The 19,593-nt window shown below is 54.4% G+C and overlaps 1 protein-coding gene across 1 annotated transcript in view; it reads left to right on the top strand.

Moving 5' to 3' along the window:
* FBLN7 (fibulin 7) overlaps window positions 1-19,593 on the top strand; it is a 47,963-nt gene that overhangs the window by 23,446 nt on the left and 4,924 nt on the right. The window contains exons 3-7 of the mRNA XM_008254064.4: window positions 3,054-3,224; window positions 12,122-12,247; window positions 15,842-15,982; window positions 16,488-16,625; window positions 18,564-18,702. Of these exons, the coding sequence (XP_008252286.1) occupies window positions 3,054-3,224; window positions 12,122-12,247; window positions 15,842-15,982; window positions 16,488-16,625; window positions 18,564-18,702 (715 nt within the window). The remainder of the gene's footprint in view (window positions 1-3,053; window positions 3,225-12,121; window positions 12,248-15,841; window positions 15,983-16,487; window positions 16,626-18,563; window positions 18,703-19,593) is intronic.

The following is a 19,593-nucleotide window of genomic DNA, read 5'->3' on the forward strand; positions in this document are numbered from 1 at the left end:
GCTCAGATGGCAAGCAGTGAGGAAAATACCTTTGTTCTATGGTTGCTGTTTAAAGGCATTTTCTGGGAGTCAAGGAGAACAAATGTCCAGTCCTGAGGAATTCTTGTCTTCCTCTTCCGGTTTCCGTGCTGAACACCCCCCACCCTTATTTTTCCAGCCTTTCTTCCGGAGGAGCATCATACCTACTCATTCCATTCACACCTTTTTTTTTTTTTTTTTTTTTTTTTTTTGTGACAGGCAGAGTGGACAGTGAGAGAGAGAGAGAGACAGAGAGAAAGGTCTTCCTTTTTGCGGTTGGTTCACCCTCCAATGGCCGCCGTGGCTGGCGCACCGCGCTGATCCGATGGCAGGAGCCAGGTGCTTCTCCTGGTCTCCCATGGGGTGCAGGGCCCAAGGACCTGGGCCATCCTCCACTGCACTCCCAGGCCATAGCAGAGAGCTGGCCTGGAAGAGGGGCAACTGGGACAGAATCCAGTGCCCGGACCGGGACTAGAACCTGGTGTGCCGGTGCCACAAGGTGGAGGATTAGCCTAGTGAGCCGTGGCGCCGGCCTCCATTCACACCTCTAATCTCTGTGACTGCTTACCTGCCAATGAGGCTCCTCACACATTCACCTCGCTCCAAAGGTGCAGGAGCTGTGCCGTGGCTCCTGCACCCCCTGGGCCATGCTCAGAGGGAAATGAACCAGCCACGGGGCTCATCCTCATCCCCCAGGAGAGGAGCAGAAGTCCTGGGCTCTGATTAGGAGTGGATCGGCACCCACTCACTCACGGCACCCAGGTTTAGTGAGCACCTGCTGTGTGCCAGGGATTGTCCAGTTAAGTCAGGTTTGGTGGATCCAGGTGCTCCTCCAGCAGGTAGCTTTTCTTCATTTTTACGATTTCTCATTCCCAAAAGGACCTTACTGCTTCCCCCCAAAAGATTGAAACCCCTCGTAATACAGCAAACAACCAGATCTTTAAAAAGGCACTGTACAGCCATTGATTTCAGAGGCTGAGGCAGTGCTGTGGGGGTGCCAGCACCTTGGGATAAGAGCCCTCACTGGCTTTCCTCTCACACCTTGGGGCTTTCCTAAAGGCTGGCAATGCCGCAAGGATGAAATCGTCCCCGGAGCCCCTAGAGGACCGGTGGCCGTGGCTGCTCTGTGCAGGACCCGGCTGTCTGGCCTGGGGGCATATGGTCTCTCCATTCCTCACTGCAGATCTTCCAAATGGCCTGATTTTGTGTGCAGAACAGGTTGTGTGGCCTCATCTTCGCTTTGCAAAGCACTATGTAACTCTGTGCTCGCTCCCTCTCTCTCTCTCTCTCTCCTCTTGCTCTCTCTTGCTCCCAGTTGCCTGACTCATCCCAAGCACTCTCCCCCTCGTCTGCCCCAGTCCAGTCCAGTCCTGGTGGAGTCCTTGACATTCCTCAGACTGCGAGGCATACGCCTACCCCAGGGCCTTTGCACTGAGTGTTCCCTCTGCCTTTCCCAGATACCTCTATGGGAACACCATCCCTTTCAACTCTGTCCCAGTGAGGTCTGCCCTGACTGCCATATTCAGAATTGTGCATTTCTAACACCATTACCTGCTATTCTTTTCATGAACCTCATCCCACTCTGCCATTGCTCATGGACGATTTATTATCTCCCCAGCTCCAAGGTGTGCCTCTTGAGGCCTGGATCTTGTCTATTTACTGGCACATCCCAAGTGCCTAGTATGGAGCCTGGCACATGGTAGAACTCTATAATTAATGCTTCATTCTTTCATTTGTTTAAGAATTATTCATGGGGGTGGGTATTTGGCCTGGCAGGTAAGCTGCTGCTTGGGAGGTCCACGTCCCACATAGAACAGCTGAGTTGGGTCCTGGCTTTGCTCCGGATTCCAGCTTCTTTACTAATGCTCCCTGGGAGGCGGCAGCGATGGATCCAGAAGCTGTGTTCCTGCTGCTCGTGTGGAAGGCTTGGATTCAATTCCCTGCTCCCGGCTTCCGCCCAGCTCGGTCCTGCCTGTTGCAGGCATTTGGGGACAGCAAATGCGAGCTCTCTCTCTCTATCTGTCTCTCCAATAAATAAAATGAGTACATTTTCTGGAAAAAGAATTATTTATGGGGCCTGCCCTGCAGGTCCAGCACTTGGCTGGTGCCGGAACCCAGCAAGGGCAGAGGCGGGCTGCATCCTGATGGGGAACACTGACAACACGGGGAAATAGCAAACCAGCGAGAAGCACCCATGGTGACAGATGCTGAGAGGGCCATGAAGGGAGCCCAAGGGTTACGGAGGGCCCAGGGAGGTCTTGGCTGGGCTTGCTGGTCCAGGGACATTCTAGGAGGCGGTGGCATTCGAATGGGAACCTAAAGAGCAAGAAGGAGCTAGACAGAGAACAAACATCCAAGCCTATAGGTGGTCCCAGCCTGGCCTGCCCAGGAGACCCAAACCAACCTCGTGGGGCTGCAGCTCCGAGAAAGTAGAGCAGGTGGGTGGCAGTGATGGGGTGCATCAGCCACACCTCTGGGGCATCCCTGCTCCGACTGCCCCTTGCTCTGAGGCCTGGACACACTGCCCAGAGCCTCTCTCTGAGCCCTGGTTGCCTCATCTTTCACTAAGTGGGCATTGTACTAGCCACCCCTAAGAGTGTTTTGAGACTCCAATGAGACATACACATTATACACACAGCACTAAAAACGTGCAGCCCAAGGTGGGTGTTTGGCCTGACAGTGAAGAGGCAGGCCACAGCAGAGTGCCTGGGGTCGATACCAGCTCTGGCTCCTTCCCCATGACACACTGGGAGGCAGAAGTTGGATTCTGGCCACCCACGTGGGAGACCTGGATTGAGCTTGGGTCTGGCCCAGCCTCTGTCACGGCAGGGGTTCGGTGAGCGAACCAGCAGAAAAGAGCTGCCTATCTGTCTCTCTAACTTTCTGCCTCTATGCCTCTCAACTAACTAAATAACTTTGAAAAAGGGGAGTGTCCCACCCGATGTGCAGCCTGCGGCAGGCACTCAAAGCCTGGGGCTGATGGTGCTAAGTGGGGTGCAGGAAGAGGCACCCCTAATCTTCCCTTGTCTCCTCAGTTTCCTGCCCAGCTCTGAATGCCCCTTCGGATGGCAGGAAGTTTGGAAGCAAGTACTTAGTGGATCACGAAGTCCATTTTGCCTGCAACCCTGGGTTCCGGCTGGTTGGGCCCAGCAGCGTGGTGTGTCTTCCGAACGGCACCTGGACGGGGGAGCAGCCCCACTGCAAAGGTATTGCCCACCCCCGCTCGCCCCCTGTCTTCCCAGCCCACCAGCTTCCACCCCTCACAGTGCAGCGGGGGCCTGCTGGGTAGAAAGGCTCATCCAACCTTGGGGCACTTTCTCCTGCTTCCCTAATCATTCCTTGACTGCAGAACAGCAGCCCAGGTACCCCATCACCTGCCTCCTGGGTTACTGTCTGCATGCATGAGCTCACCAGACCTGCACAACAGTTCTTGTTTGAGGCACAGAGAGGTTAAGGAACTTGCATGAGGTCACACAGCTGTGGCAGAGCTGAGTTGATTCACTCCGAGCCACTTCTGACCTGGGTCTTTGATCCCCAGCAGCTGACTCTGCCCTGGCTGCTGGTGACTGGTTGTTGGCATGAGGAGGACAGAAGCTGCTTGTGGCTGGGGAGAGGGACAAGAGCAGGGTACTTCCGGGAGACACTCCTCGTGGCTGCTCCGTACCGTTTGTTTGCAGGGCCACTAGCTTCCTATTGGGTTGAAGAAATTCCTCGGGGGTCCTTTCTGTCTGCATGGGGGCTTGGTGTGGGCTCAAGAAAACCCACAGAGGCGAGGGGAAGGCTTGCAAAGGTTTCTGTCTGTGCACTAGGTTTGAAACCAGTGCCTTTTGATAGAGAGCAACATCAGACTTGGCCCTGATGAATCCATTGGATTTTCAAAAGTCCGTGGTTAAAACGTCACAGATGCCTGTGAGATTCACAAGACGTCTGCTTGGGGCAGAATGTCATGATGTTGGAGTTCACGGAGCAACAGGAACAGCACAATGAGGCAGTCACACGGGGTGGTGCACGGAGGACTCTGAATGTGTAAATAAGTTGAAAAACAGGAACCCCAGGAAAGATGCCGCCTCTAATGACGAATGCAGGGTGACACAGGAAGCGCAGGGCAGCCTGAGCCACATGCGCAGTTTTGGGGCTCCCTACCTATCTCCCGGGGAGAGCCGTGTTTGAAGGTTGATTGCAGGTGGCAGCCCCCAGACCTGACTGCGAACCAGCCAGGAAGTACGAGTCAAATGCTCTGCAGATATGTCCGGGGAGACGCAAAGATCTGCCAGTTACCCTTGACCCTGCACCCTCTCAGTCCAGGTTAAGCGGGTGATAAACCATGGTGGTGGAGGTAGGAGCATAAAGTTTCTTTCTTTCTTTCTTTCTTTCTTTTTTTTTTTTTTTTTTTTTTTTGACAGATAGAGTTAGACAGTGAGAGAGAGACAGAGAGAAAGATCTTCCTTCCGTTGGTTCATTCCCCAAATGACCGCCATGGCCGGAGCTGCACCTATCCAAAGCCAGGAGCCAGGAGCTTCTTCTGGGTCTCCCACATAGGTGCAGGGCCCAAAGGACTTGGGTCATCTTCTACTGCTTTCTCAGGCCATAGCAGAGAGCTGGATCGGAAGTGGAGCAGCCAGGACTAGAACAAGTGCCCATATGGGTTGCTGGTGCTTCAGGCCAGGGCTTTAACCCGCTACGCCACGGCGCCAGCCTCAGGGGTGTGTTTTTGTAATGTACAGATCCAACAGTCCACCCGAGTTGGTTTCTTTCTTGGTCCACTGAACACTTTCAGGTCTCATCCGTGAGGCCATCTGCCTCCGATGCCTGCCCTGTGCTCCATGGGGTGCACCCCACACTTCTCCTCCATGTAGCTGTGGTGGCTGCGAGGTAGCAGTGAACCCCGGGCCACCATAAACAATGCTGGCGGAGCATCTTATCTCCCTGCTTTGTTTTTGGGCAGTGAATCTGGATTGGAGTTGGGGGCTTGTTGGCACACACTCAATTCCTTTAAACCAGCAGTGGGGAATGTTTGACTTATAAGGCCCGCAAAATTGTGTGGTCTGGCCCTGCCAACCAGGGCAACTGCAGGTGCAACGCAAAATTCAGTAAATCCATAGCAGGCTAATTTTTTTAAATATTTATTTATTTGTTTGTTTGAAAGACAGTGTTACAGAGAGAGAGAGAGAGGGAGAGACAGAGAGATCTTCCATCTGCTGGTTCACTCCCCAAATAGCCACATTGGCCAGAGCTGTGCCAGGCCAAAGCTAGGAGCCAGGAGCCTCCTCCAAATCTCCCACGTGGGTCCAGGAGCCCAAGTACTTGGGCCATTCTCTGCTGCTTTCCCAGGTGCATTAGCAGGGAGCTGGGTCAGAAGTGGAGCAGCCAGGACTCAAACGGATGCCCATATGGGATGCCAGCATTGCAGGCGGTGGCTTTACCTGCTATGCCCCAGCGCCAGTCCCAGCAAGCTAATTTTTAAGTTGATCATTTTGAATGGCCTGCAAATGATGTTAAAAATATCCAAATGGCCCTTGGCGGAAAAAAGGTTCCCCACCCCTGCTAAATTACCACTGCCATGTTGCCTTTCGGAAGGGCTGTGCCAGGCCACGTTGCCCCAATGGTGCTACAGGCAGAAACACATTTTACCCATGTGCTGTTTTTCTTTCTTGCTCAGCATTGACAGTGAGCTTCCTGTGGTTGAGGGGAAAAGATGAATTTGTCAGAGAAGACAGCTGAAAGAATATTTTTTTTTGACAGGCAGAGTGGACAGTGAGAGAGAGAGACAGAGAGAAAGGTCTTCCTTTGCCGTTGGTTCACCCTCCAATGGCCACTGCGGCCGGTGCACCGTGCTGATCCGAAGGCAGGAGCTAGGTGCTTATCCTGGTCTCCCATGGGGTGCAGAGCCCAAGCACTTGGGCCATCCTCCACTGCACTCCCTGGCCACAGCAGAGAGCTGGCCTGGAAGGGGGGCAACCAGGACAGAATCTGGCGCCCCGACCGGGACTAGAACCCGGAGTGCTGGAGCCGCAAGGCGGAGGATTAGCCTAGTGAGCCACGGCGCCGGCCAAGAATATGTTTTTAGGCAGAGAGACACAAAGCATTGGAGAACCCAGGAACCCAGCATAGAAGTAGTTGCTTGACCAAGGTAGGGATGCTCACAGCACAGCACCTGCACAGCCCAGCCCCACCTTGGCGGCTTGCTGATGCCGCCCTAAGGATCCTGTGTGTGCCTGCCAGCCCCCTTGTTGTCCTTGGGCCGGGCCTTGCCGCTCCATGTTGCCCATGCATTAGCACCTCCCTCACGGCAGCAGGACCCCCTCCATGAGAAAGAGGACCCCGCTGAAGCTCGACTTGAGTGCTGTGCTTCTCAAACTCCCAGGTGCTCCGCACTCCCCAGAAAGCTTGTAAAGGGTAGACCCCGGGCCTGCAAAACGCCTGGGTCTTCGTAGACAAGACTTAGGAAAGCTGCATCTCATATATTCCTTAGGCATTACTGAGGTTAACTACCTTTTGAGAAACGCCCCGTTGTTTGTTCTTGCTGTGGCTGGAAGCAGAAAAGATGTGGAGAGTCTTGAAGCACCAATCACTCGGGGTTTCTACTAACTGGAATGGCTACAGCTGCAGGCCCACAGTAGCCCGAGTGCGTACCCCATGTGTGTACCCCATGTGTGTTTGCTGCTGGGCTCTGCCCCACTGAGCACAGCTTCTTTTCCTGGGTTGTGGAGGTCAGAATTTCCCTGGAAGACCGCTGTGTGGCATGGGTGGTCCCACCTGCCAAGCTAGGACAGCAAATCTGCTGCCCTTCCCTAGGCCCCCGTGTAGCCCTGCCTGTGACTCTTGCCCTTGAACTTGCCAGCTCATTCCAGATTCGCCTTGTGTTCCTTGCCTTCTCCCACCCCAGCATCCTCCCCGGACCTTGGTCCTTCTTCCCTGGCCTCCGCACCAGAGGATCCATCTGGTACAGCCCACGTGGGGCCTCTACCAAGGCTGTATTTACTGTCTAAAATTTGGGAAGGCTTGGCTCAGGGTAGAAGATGGTGGCCAGTCCACGCTGAGATCACAGATGGATATTTTTCATTTCATGGGAGCTGTTGATGGCGACCCAGTAAAAACACTTGTACAACACAACCAGCTGCTGGATCTGGCGTCTCCCAAGTTAGTAGACTGAACCCGTGTTGACACTTCTGTTCTCAGCAGGAATTTATTTGATTAATGGGTGTTGTCTGCAATAAGAACCTCAAGACAGTGCCAGCCAAACTTGTCAAGAGGGAGCAATGGTGCTTATGCCTTCTGTTCGATGGCCAGTGGTGACAGTATTACTGATGTGGATGGGACAGCAGTCCAGGGTACAACCCCAGAACCTCAGAGTACATTGGCTTTATTTTTGAGATCACCAGTCTTGTAGTCACTGTGCGTTGTAACCACAAGGGAGAAATAATCTTTTAATTACAGGGGATTTATTACAAGACCCAAAATGTCAGTGTCAGTGAAAAATCTGCCAGCACTTTCATAACTGTCCCTCACGTCCTTCTCCTCCTCAGTCAGCTGCTTGGACAGAGGGCGATGAACTCAACTTGGCGTAGAAGCAAATTACACGCAATTATGCCATTAAGAAACACAGTGGTAGGAGGTAGGCTCCAGACTTCAGAATGGAAAGCAGCCTTTTGGCTTCCTGGGTTATTATCCTTCCCCTCTCCCCTGAAGGGCATGTTTTCAGGATGTGAAGCTTTCCAAACTGGGGAGACCGTAGCCAAAGGCCTTCTCCTTCGCCAGCAGAGGAAACCAAGGAAAAAGCTTGAGAACCACGGGTGCCTTGGTCACTGCCATGCTGGGGAGGCAGATTTTTTGTTGGCCGTCCCATCCTTTTAAATCTTCTTTCATCCGTTCAACCATCTTTCACTGTGCACCAGCCATCCACAAAACACTGCAGCAAACGCTGGCGATTCAACATCAAGTCTAACAGATGCTGCCCCAGCCACGTGGGGCTCACTCTCCGAGTGGAAGACGGCAGATCCAGCAGCCACACACAAAGGTGATGGGGTGGCATTCATGGTGAATGCTACAAAAAGATCCAACAAGCAACTGAGATGTGTAGATATTAACATAAGCAATTCTCCACACCTCTTCTTTCTAAACATAACTTTGCATCTTATAAAACATTTCCCATTAAGGGCTACTCTACACTTTAAAACAATTTTATTTGTTTGTTTAATTTGAAAAGCAGAGTTATAGAGAGAGGAGGAGAGACAGGGAGAGAAAGGGAGCTCTTTCATCCAATTTCACAGGCAGCAGCCTAACCCTCTGTGCCACAATGCTGGCCTTATTCTGTGCTTTATTGAATGATCTCTCCACTGTTTTCAGGTTTTTGTAATCACAAATAATATCAAGATATGCATCTTGAAATATTTTCTTATTGTAGAAAATTTTAAACTCACACACACACACACACAAAAACTACCACTTGGGACACCAGCATCCCATAGTGAAGTGCTGGTTTGAGTCCCAGTCTCTGTTTCCAGTTCATCTGGGGGGTGGGGGGCAGCATATGATGGCCAAAGCCAGGAACCAAGAACCTCATCCGGCCTCCCATGTGGGAGGCAGGGGCCCAAGGACTTAGGCCATTGTCCACTGCTTTTTTTTCCAGCAAGGAGCTGGATCAGAAGTGGAGCAGCTGGGACTCGAACCAGCACCAGTATAGGATGCCGGCACTGTAGTCATTGGCTTTACCTGCTGTGCCACAGCGTTGGCCCCAAGGGGCTCGTCTCTTCCACAATTTTGTTGCTGGAGGAGTCTGACCCTGGGAGCCTCCACACTGTCCAGCTCAAAGCCCAAGAGTGCAGAGACTCATGGAAGGATGGTACACACCGGGCACCACAAGGAACACACGTGCCGAGGGAGCTGCAGGCGTCCACATGAGAAGGCCGAAGGAGCCCAGCTGAGGGAGTGGGAGGCCTGCTTTTTAGTACAATGATAAAAAAACAGAAGTGGGAATTGCATGTTTTATTATTTTTTAAAGTTTATCTGCTTAAAAGGCAGAGAGAGACAGAGAATCAAAGATCTCGTTCACTGGTTCTTTTGCCAAATACCAGGGAGCCAGGAGCTCCATCCAGGTCTCCCATGTGGGTGGCAGGGATCCAACTACTTGAGCCATCACCTGCTGCCTCCCAAGGTGTGCATGAACAGGAAGGTGGAATTGGGAACTGGGCCAGGCCTTGAACCCAGGCACTCTGATAGGTCACACAGGCATCCCAAGTGACGTGAGCCGCGGAGCCAGATGCCCACCCCAGGAGTAGGCATTTTAGACTCAGAGGTCAGCAAAGCCAGGAAAACTAATTGTATTTAAACATGAGGATTAGAAAAGGACTCTTGTCAACTCTCATACAAACTGGGAAAGAGGATAAAATCCTTACAGCCAATAAAGAAACGCCAGAAAGACGTACCCATAAAGCAGGTGAAAACTGTAACTTAGAATTCAAAACAAGCTGTAGGAAATGCTTTAAAGCCTAAAACTTTGAAAGAACCACATAAATCAAAACGAGAAAACCTCAGAAACGAGGCGACTGGAGGAGTGGAACGTTTGGAATGAGATAGCAGCACCAGGAAAGAATTAGAAAGAAAAGAACGAACATCAGATCACGCATAGACCGGAGTGAGCTTGGCTTCATGGAAGCAGCAAGTGTTTGCAAACAACAGACTGAAACAGGAGTGTGGCCTTGACTTTGACCTGCCAGCCACTCCCACAACGTCTGCCCGTGCTCACTCTACAGCTGTTGAGTCATGCACTTACCCAGACACCCATGACTGTGACAACAACTCGATGCCAATCAGAGCACAGATGGGGCGCCAGACTGGGCCTCGGGCATTGCATGCTGCCGACTATCTGTGAAGATAAGAAAGCGAAGCAAGCTTGTGCGAGGCCTGTCTAGAAAGCAGGCTCCTGGGCAGAGCCGGAGAGGGGGGCAGAACCCCTGTGCCTGGGCACCTGTGCATCCCTCTGTCAAGCCAATGACCCCTTCAAGCCCCACCCACAGGGTCAGGTGCCTTCCTCCATTCGAGGCCTCCAATGGAGGGACAATGGCGCTGGGCCCCCTGGGTGTTCACACTTTTTGGCTCTCTGCCACAGCGTCACAGTCACAGCCCAGGGATCTGCTCATCTTCACGGTGTGCGGTAAGCAGCCTCATGCGCTGGACAATGGTAGATCCGGGGTTCCAAGTTCCGGGGCATCTGCGCACAGGGTCACCGCAGCTTCTTTCCTGGAAAGCGGTCATCTGCAAACAGAGCAGCTGGGAGGGAGTGCACCCAGGCTGCGCTGCCCGAGAGAGCGCGATGGCTCCTTGCCCAGGGGTAAGCAGTGCTTGGACGGCCCGGGGCCTCCGTGCTGGGTAGAAATCATGTAACAGTCTACGCGGCATCCCCATCACGAGGCGGCCTCAAGGAAGCCAAATCCCCTGCAATCCACCCACACGAGGCTGTGCTTCTCATTAGGAGCAAACACCTGCTTCTTCCTCTCGGTAGACACAGCAGGAAAGAGCCTTCCTCTGCCAGCAAGTAGATGTGTGCCATTTTCTCTCCTGAGATGCTGTGGTCCAGTCAGTGAACTACAAACCTCCCTCTGGGGGAAGCAACTCGTGGTTGTGCATAAACTGGGCTTACGGAATTCCTAACAAGCACAGGTGCTCTGGGGGTTTAAAAAAAATCATCTCTTTGGGGGTTTGTGCTGTGGTGCAGCAGGTAAAGCCACCACTTGCAGTGCTGCCTTCCCATATGAGCGCCGGTTCAAGTCCTGACTGCTCCACTTCCGATCCAGCTCTCTGCTATGGCCTGGGAAAGCAGTAGAAGATGGCCCAAGTCCTTGGGCCCCTGCACCCACGTGGGAGACCTGGAAGAAGCTCCTGGCTCCTGGCTTCGGATAGGCCCGGCTCTAGCCCTTGCAGCCATTGGAGAGTGAACCAGTGGATGGAAGACCTCCCTCTGTCTCTCCTTACCCCCCTGTAACTCTGCCTCTCAAATAAATAAATAAATTTTTTTTTTTGACAGGCAGAGTGGACAGTGAGAGAGAGAGACAGAGAGAAAGGTCTTCCTTTTGCCATTGGTTCACCCTCCAATGGCCGCTGTGGCCGGCGTACCACGCTGATCCGAAGGCAGGAGCCAGGTGCTTCTCCTGGTCTCCCATGGGGTGCAGGGCCCAAGCACCTGGGCCATCCTCCACTGCACTCCCTGGCCACAGCAGAGAGCTGGCCTGGAAGAGGGGCAACCGGGACAGAATCCGGCGCCCCGACCGGGACTAGAACCCGGTGTGCCGGCTCCGCAAGGCGGAGGATTAGCCTAGTGAGCCGCGGCGCCGGCCAATAAATAAATATTTTAAAAATCATTTATTTCTAATTATAAAACACATAAATGTTTATTGTGGGAAAAATGGAGGAATACAACGAAGTCTAAGTGGGCAATGAAAAATCACTGTAAAGCTACTACTCAGAGAAAAATCTACTGGACTTGGAGAGTGCGTCCCTCCCCCTCCCTCCCTCCCTCCCTCCCTCTCTCTCCCCGTGGATTTCCCACAGAATGGCTGTGGGTATGAGGACGGTCTGTGTTTACAAACGCTCAGGAAATGTCAACAGACTCCTACCTCGCAGAGCAAAGGAGGGCCCCCAGGTGGGAATTCGGAGAATTAATATGCCCATCCCTGATATTCCAAAAGACGATCCTCTCCTCCCTTTCCGTCCCCCACGGGTGTCAGTCCTGTGTACAAGGCGCTCTACCCAGGCACTGGCTGAGGGAGCTGCGGTTGGTGGACAAGGGGCCTGAGTGAGGGGCGGCGCCCAGCAGCTGCCACCTCTGTTTGGCTCCAGCTGTGCGCACTGCTCCCTGCAGGTTGGAAAGTGATACTTGGTGGGCGTGGCTGGGTGGGCAGAGGGGGCCGGGGTGTAAGGCTTGCCGAGGTGTAGGGGGCTGTGTCTCAGCCCCAGGGGTCCCCGCTCAGCTCTTTCTGGTACAGAGGATGGCAGGGGCAGGGCAGGCAGGTAGAAAGCTAGAGGCTGCCTATAAAGTTAACCCGTTGTGTTCTGTTTTAGAACTAGCACACACATACTTGTATTTGGAAATGGTTTGTTTTCCTAGATGTCAGTGACTGCGCCAGCCAGCCCTGCCAAAACGGTGGAACGTGTGTAGAAGGAGCCAACCAGTACAGATGCGTTTGTCCTCCGGGAAGGACGGGGAGCCGGTGTCAGCACCAGACCCAGACCGGTACGTCTGTCGCCTCCATGGGGCTGGATGGCAACGCTCTGCTGCAGGCCGTGGGCCGGCAAGTGCACACGCTGCCCCACTGGAAGATGAGGGCTTTCCCCTCCATCTCATCCATCCTGCTGGTTCCTTCAGGTGGTCACTCGGGTGGAGCTGGGCTCGTTGGTGTAGGCGGAGTTTTGATCATTCTTACCGAAGAAAACACAGTGGGAGGACCGATTCCCAATCCACTAACTCTCCAGACAGGGAATTTAGTTGGAGAACCATCATGTCTCCATCTTCACTTAATTGACATTTCTTTTGACAGAGCACTTTTCATTTAAAAAAAAATCATTTGAAAAGCAAAGTTACAGAAAGAAAGAAAGAAAGAAAGAAAGAAAGAAAGAAAGAAAGAAAGAAAGAAAGAAAGAGAGAGAGATCCTCCATCCGCTGGTTCACTCCCCAAATGGCTATAATGGCTGGGGCTAGGCCAGACTGAAGCCAGGGGTCAGGAACTTCGTCCAGCTCTTCCATGTGGGTGCAGGGGCCCAAGCACATGGGCCATCTTCTGTCGCTTTCCCAGGTGCATTAGCGGGGAGCTGGATCAGAAGTGGAACAGCTGGAACTTGTACTGGTGCTGATATGGGATGTTGGTACTGCAGGTAGCAGCTTTACTTGCTATGCCACAGTGCTGGCCCCGACTTTTCAAATATTTCCATGGCAGGCTGCAGAATTAGCAGTGACCGTGGCCGGTGCAGCAGGGTAAGTATCCCATATGAGCTTCAGCTCGAGTCCCAGCTGCTGTACTTCCACCTGCAGTGCCAACATTCCATATGGGCACCAGTTCCAGTCCTGGCTGCTCTTCTTCCAATCCAGCTCCCTGCTAATGTGCCTGAGAAAGCAGCAGAAGATGGCCCAAGTGCTTGGGCCCATGCCACCCATGCAGGAGACCAACACGGAGTTCCAGACTCTTGGTTTCTGCCTGACTCAGTCTTGGCCATTGCAGCCGTTTGGGAAGTGAACCAGCAGATAGAAAATCTCTCTCTCTCTCCCTCTCTCTCTCTCCATCTCTCTCTCTCCCCCCTCTCTCTTTCTCGCACCCTCCCTCTCTCTGTAACTCTGCCTTTGAAATAAATCAACAAATCTTAAAAAGAAAAGCAGTAATAGGTGCAGCCCAGAGTATTTTAAGAGCTGGATAACTAGTGATGAGATTATTATTCACATCTTGACTACCAACAAATCCCCAGCCAGGTCTAAGGAGTCACACATGGCTGGGTTTGCATACAGCAAGAAAATTCAGTGCCAAGGAATCCAAGGAGGCTGGATGGGGATTCCCACACCAGGCTGCAACTAAGATTCCTTCTACAAAAACATCCAATCCAAATGATTTCTTATTCCTTTGCCAGAGAGCTTGGTGGGTTCTATCTCTGTGTGGAAGCCTGGGGTGGGGGCGGGCATTGGTGAGTAGCATTGTGTCCATAGGTGTGTGTGTGGGGGGGGGGTCTTTATCACTCCCCAAATGGCTGTAACCACCATGGCTTGGCCAGACCAAAGTCAGGAATCAGGAGCTTCTTCTGGGTCTCCCACATGGGTGGCAGGGGCCCCAGCACTTGAGCCATCTTCTGCTGCTTTCTCAGGCACATTAGCAAGGAGGTGGATTGGAAGAAGAGCAGCCAGGACTGGAACTGGTGCCCATATGGAATGTTGGCACTGCAGGTGGCGGCTTTACCTGCACAGCACCTGCCCCCATGTAACCATTTTTAAGTGCACGATTCAGTGGCATTAAGCACACACAGTTGTACAGCCATCACCACCAGCCGTCTCCGGAATTCTTTGACCTTGCATAACTGAAACTGTACCCATGAGATGCTGGCTCCGTCCCCCCTCCCCAGCCCCTGGCAGCCCCTGTTCTCCTTCCTGTCTCTGTGAACCTGGCTGCACCCAGCGCCTCACCTCAGTGAACCACCCAGCGGTTGTCCTTTTCCACTGCCCAGTCTTCTGCCTCCACCAACCAGATGAGAGCTATAAATTCTTTGGAATCTCAAAAGTAGCACTGTCTCTCTGATTAGAACAGGGATTTATGGGGCTGGCGCTGCGGCTCACTAGGCTAATCCTCCACCTTGCGGCGCCGGCACACCGGGTTCTAGTCCCGGTCGGGGCGCCGGATTCTGTCCCGGTTGCCCCTCTTCCAGGCCAGCTCTCTGCTGTGGCCTGGGAAGGCAGTGGAGGATGGCCCAAGTGCTTGGGCCCTGCACCCCATGGGAGACCAGGAGAAGCACCTGGCTCCTGCCTTCGGATCAGCGCGACGGGCAGGCTGCAGTGCGCCGGCCGCGGCGGCCATTGGAGGGTGAACCAATGGCAAAAGGAAGACCTTTCTCTCTGTCTCTCTCTCTCTCTCTCTCACTGTCCACTCTGCCTGTCAAAAAAAAAAAAAAAAAACAGGGATTTATGATCTCGGTGAAAACAAACAAAAAATTAAACACTTTAAGCCGGCGCCGTGGCTCAATAGGCTAATCCTCCACCTTGCGGCGCCGGCACACCGGGTTCTAGTCCCGGTTGGGGCGCCAGATTCTGTCCCGGTTGCCCCTCTTCCAGGCCAGCTCTCTGCAGGCCAGGGAGTGCAGTGGAGGATGGCCCAGGTGCTTGGGCCCTGCACCCCATGGGAGACCAGGAAAAGCACCTGGATCCTGGCTCCTGCCATCGGATCAGCGCAGTGCACCGGCGGCCATTGGAGGGTGATCCAACGGCAAAGGAAGACCTTTCTCTCTCTGTCTCTCTCTCTCACTGTCCACTCTGCCTGTCAAAAAAAAAAAAAAAAGATAAAAAAAATTAAACACTTTAGAAAAGGGCAAAACAAAGAAGAAACCAAGCTCCTCTTACCCCCCAAAAGAAGCAAAAAAAAAAAAAAAAAAAAAGCACACAAAAAACAAAGTTTTTAAACTCTTGAATGTTGATATTTAGGAATTGTTGAAGCTTTTTTAGGTGAAAAAGTGGACTTAGCATCCTCGCGGGTCCTCCCGACCAGTTTAGGGTCCTGTCTTCCATGCGCTGTCCGACTTGGGGTCACTGCGTGCCCTGCCCCCTGGGGTGGACCCTGGACCGATCAGCTAGGTTCACGGTGTTTTTTTTTTTTTTTTTTTTTGACAGGCAGAGTGGACAGTGAGAGAGAGAGACAGAGAGAAAGGTCTTCCTTTGCCGTTGGTTTACCCCCCAATGGCCGCTGCGGCCGGCGCGCTGCGCTGATCGATGGCAGGAGCCAGGTGCCCCTCCTGGTCTCCCATGGGGTGCAGGGCCCAAGCACTTGGGCCATCCTCCACTGCACTCCCTGGCCACAGCAGAGGGCTGGCCTGGAAGAGGGACAACCGGGACAGAATCCGGCGCCCCAACCGGGACTAGAACCCGGTGTGCCGGCGCCGCTAGGCGGAGGATTAGCCTAGTGAGCCGCCGCGCCGGCCTTAGGTTCACGGTTTAAGAATTTGTCTCTCCTTTTCCGACTCCGGATTAAGCTCCTTGGGGAGGGGCCGAGCCCCTGTCTTGGCTCTTTTCCTGGCCCCTCTCCAAGGTAGTCCCATAGCAGGTGCATCAGGGTGGGGCACTGACGGTGTCTTCCCTCTGCAGCAGCCCCCGAGGGCACCGCGGCCGGCGACTCCGCCTTCAGCCGCGCGCCGCGCTGTGCGCAGGTGGAGCGGGCACAGCACTGCAGCTGCGAGGCCGGATTCCATCTGAGCGGCGCCGCGGGCGGCGACGGCGTCTGCCAGGGTAGGCGCGGACTTCGCGGGCACGGGAGGGAGGCCGGCAGTGGCACCAGGCCCTTGCGGGTGGGCGGGGGCGTGGCCGGGGCCGGGGCCGGGGCGCTCACTGGCCTCCCTCTTGTCGGAGGGCCTCCCCGGCGCCCGGCGTGCGCAGAAAGTCCTGCCTACGTTGAGTTACAAGTCAGTGTGGACTTAGTGGTTGCTAGGATGCGGCTAATGCAGACATCACCGGCAGCCATAAGAAAGCAAGACTGTGAAAGCTGGGAGCCCAGTCCTGCCTCTGCAGCCCCTGGGGCCTGCCCTGTCAGCTCTCTTTTTGCTCCTCCCTCAAAGCCCTCCAGGCCCCAGGCTCAGTAGCAGGGGAGCACACTTCCTTTTCCGGGTACTCTGCTGGGGATAGGGCTCCATGGCTGCACCTGGCCCAGCCACTTAGCCACAGCTGCCAGAGAATGCGACATCTTGGATACTGGTTACGTGGCCCCTGTAGTTTCAGTGGGTGCTTCTGTCCCCAGATGTGAATGAGTGTGAGCTCTACGGGCAAGAGGCGCGTCCCCGGCTCTGCATGCACGCCTGTGTGAACACCCCAGGCTCCTACCGTTGCACCTGCCCCAGTGGGTACCGGATCCTGGCTGATGGGAAGAGCTGTGAGGGTAAGTGAGACGTCGGTAGCAGAGGCAGGTGACCACAGATGTGACGCACGCCCTCCTCACCAGGGCACCTGCTTCTCCTGTGACAGCCCTCCAGGACCTCACAATTGGGAGTGGGGTGATCGGGGAATCAGTGTCAGATCTCTAATAAAACACCACCAACGATAGGGCCAGAGATCAGACTACGTCGTCATCTACATAAATAGGAAAATGGGTTGCTCAACCATCCTGGCAAACAATCTCTTCTGACCTTATGCAAATAACTGTTTTCAAGGTCAAGGTCTCTTCCACCCACTCAGCAATGCCTTGACCCAGGGCTAGACCCAAAGGCAGAGCAACCAGTCACCCATGTCCTTCAATCTTGAGTACCCCACGAGGCTCCACAACCCCACACAGGCACCTGTAACTTCATCCCTCAAAGACACCGCACCTAACAGGCACGCGTGCCTTAGTGTGGTCAGTCTCCCCAGCGCCGGCCGTGTCTGAGGGTCAGCCGAGGCCACCAAGGAGGCAGAGCACCTAAGGACTGACAAGAGGTGGGGGTGCTGCTACTGTGTCTAGGCCTGCAGGGTGGGAGGAAGGGGCACCCAGGCCTGACAGATCACAGCAATGGACAGCTCGGGGCCCCCACCAGCACTGCATCCAGGCTGGGACATCCCAGCCCCCAGGCCTCTCATTTACTGGAAGCCACAGGGCCTGGGGGGCCAGGAACAGAATCCAGACTGATCAGCCTCCCAGGAACAGAGGGTGGTGTGTGTGTGTGTTGGGGGGGAGGGGTGCAAACAGAAAATAACCAGCTCAGCTTTCACTCCGTGCGGGATCCCGCTGGCCTGGTAGTGGCCCCCTGGAGGACTGGGTGGAGGCTTGTGAGAGTGACTGCAGGCCAAAGGGCTCCCTCCTCTGCAGGGGAAGCCTGCAGTGGGGGTGGCTCCTACCCAGGAGGCAGGAGAGGGTGTGTGTGAAGTGCGGGCCTCCATCCTTACCACCTGGACAAGTCTCAGAGACCCTGTGCACACTAACCGGGCTTTCTGCTTCCCCACCTCCTCTCAGGACAGATACAATGGATACGCCAGGTCTCCAAGCGGGGCCTCCTCTTGCTCATCCCGGTGCTAGGCCCTGGAGCCCCGGGGCTGCAGTGGGCTTCTGGGGGCGCACTGGATCTGCAAATGCAGGCCTGCTTCGCGCCAGGAGGGTGGACAGACCTGCAGCCTCCAGCTGCACGTCTCCCTGGTGGAGGACACAGAAGGGAGCCCAGCTGGCCCCACACAGGGGCTCTGAACTCCTGGGGGAGAGGTGGAGGAGAGAAGGCACAGGGCTCCTCCAGGGGCTGACACGGGGGTGTGAGAGGAGAGGTGGCTCCACAGTAGCATCCTGGTGGGTCTTCACTGTGGAGCTCAGAGGGGTGGGCAACCTGGGGCTAGAGTAGGAGACGGCATTCAGACAGCCACCCACTCATCCGCTCACCTGCCCACACATCCACCCACCCCACCCCCCTTCCCACTTAGAATCTCCAGCTGTGGAGATTCATGAGATAGCTCTAAAGAGAACAGAGAACTCACACAGTGTTGGATGGGGGTGTCTGCATTTGACACGGTGCGAGGCTGAGGACGAAGGCCTTCCAGAAGATTTGAGTCTTGGAGTTCCACTCTAGCGACAACCATGGAAGGGAGACTGGAGGGCACCTGGGCTGAGGACTGGTCTAAGGGAAGTGTTGGGACTGGTAATTCTTGGAGCCTGCCAGCACCCCTGTCACCTGCCCCACTCCAAGGGAAGAAGACACGACCCCCCCCCCCCCAGGGATGAGTCCTTCCCAGTATATGTCTGCAGCATGGAGCCTGGACACCTGGGTCCTGCCTCCACAATGAGTGTTGGGAGTTTGGAAAGTTCCCGGGGTTCTGTGACGGAGGGCAAGTCACCCTCATTGTGTGTCCCGATTCTCAGATGTCGATGAGTGTGCTGGCCCGCAGTCCATGTGCCCCCAGGGGACCACGTGCATCAACACAGGTGGAGGCTTCCAGTGCGTCAGCCCCGAATGCCCCGAGGGCAGCGGCAACGTGAGCTACGTGAAGACGTCTCCATTGTGAGTAGATCCAGGGCCACCCATGGACGTGCACGTCCATCTCCCAGCCCTCTCATTGTGGCTGGGCTGGGTTCTTCCTGGGGTTTGGGGAAGATGAGAGACAGGAGCTGGGAGTCCGGCCGCTCGGCGCGTCTGTTTCCCTTTAGCGGTTGCCTTCAATGCATTGGTTGCCTCGGTGCCCAAAGAACCCAAGTCTGCCCCATGGGAATAAAGTAGCAAGTGCTCCCCTGCCACACAGAAGAGGCGCGTTTAGCCATGCCAGGGCTGGTGGAGGGGGGAGAAGCTGGAGGTGATGTCACCTTGGGAAATGCCCCCAGCAGCCCCAGAGGCAGGTGTATGTGGCACTGGTTTGGGAGAGGACCGTGTTCTCACGTTCCCATAGCTGCTGAGTGGTAGCTCCAGCCCCACTGCAGACCCCGGGCACCCTGCATTCTCTCATCCCTCTCTTCCAGTGCCACTAGAAGGGTCAACATCTTGTTTAACGTCAGCGCTTAACAAGGACATAGACTTAGTTAAACATTGGGAGAGGGGTCTTTAAGGAGAATGACTACAACTATCACAAAGCACACGCGTTTTCTTTCCAAAAAGAGATCCCGAGAGAACCTAGCTGTTTTTAAAAATGCAGAGAACTGACTTTGCAGCCTTACTTACTTGCTTTGCTATTTGGACTAAAGCAGATTCGGAGCAGCAAGAAAGTGGCCGTTATTAGAGGGAAGACACCAGCGCCTTCCTCAAGGGGGCGCCTTCCTCAAGGAGTCGCTGAGTGCAGGCACAGGAGACCTGTCTGGCAGAGCCTCTGGGGACCCTGGATTCACAGCCAGATGTGATACTTGGCCTGTGCAATCACAGTGGTGCAGAAGCACCCAGTCTGCTAAACTGTGTTTGTCGCTT

This window comes from Oryctolagus cuniculus, chromosome 2 (assembly GCF_051225735.1).
Source record: "Oryctolagus cuniculus isolate XC-2025 breed Fujian yellow rabbit chromosome 2, ASM5122573v1, whole genome shotgun sequence".
Lineage (NCBI taxonomy): Eukaryota > Metazoa > Chordata > Mammalia > Lagomorpha > Leporidae > Oryctolagus > Oryctolagus cuniculus.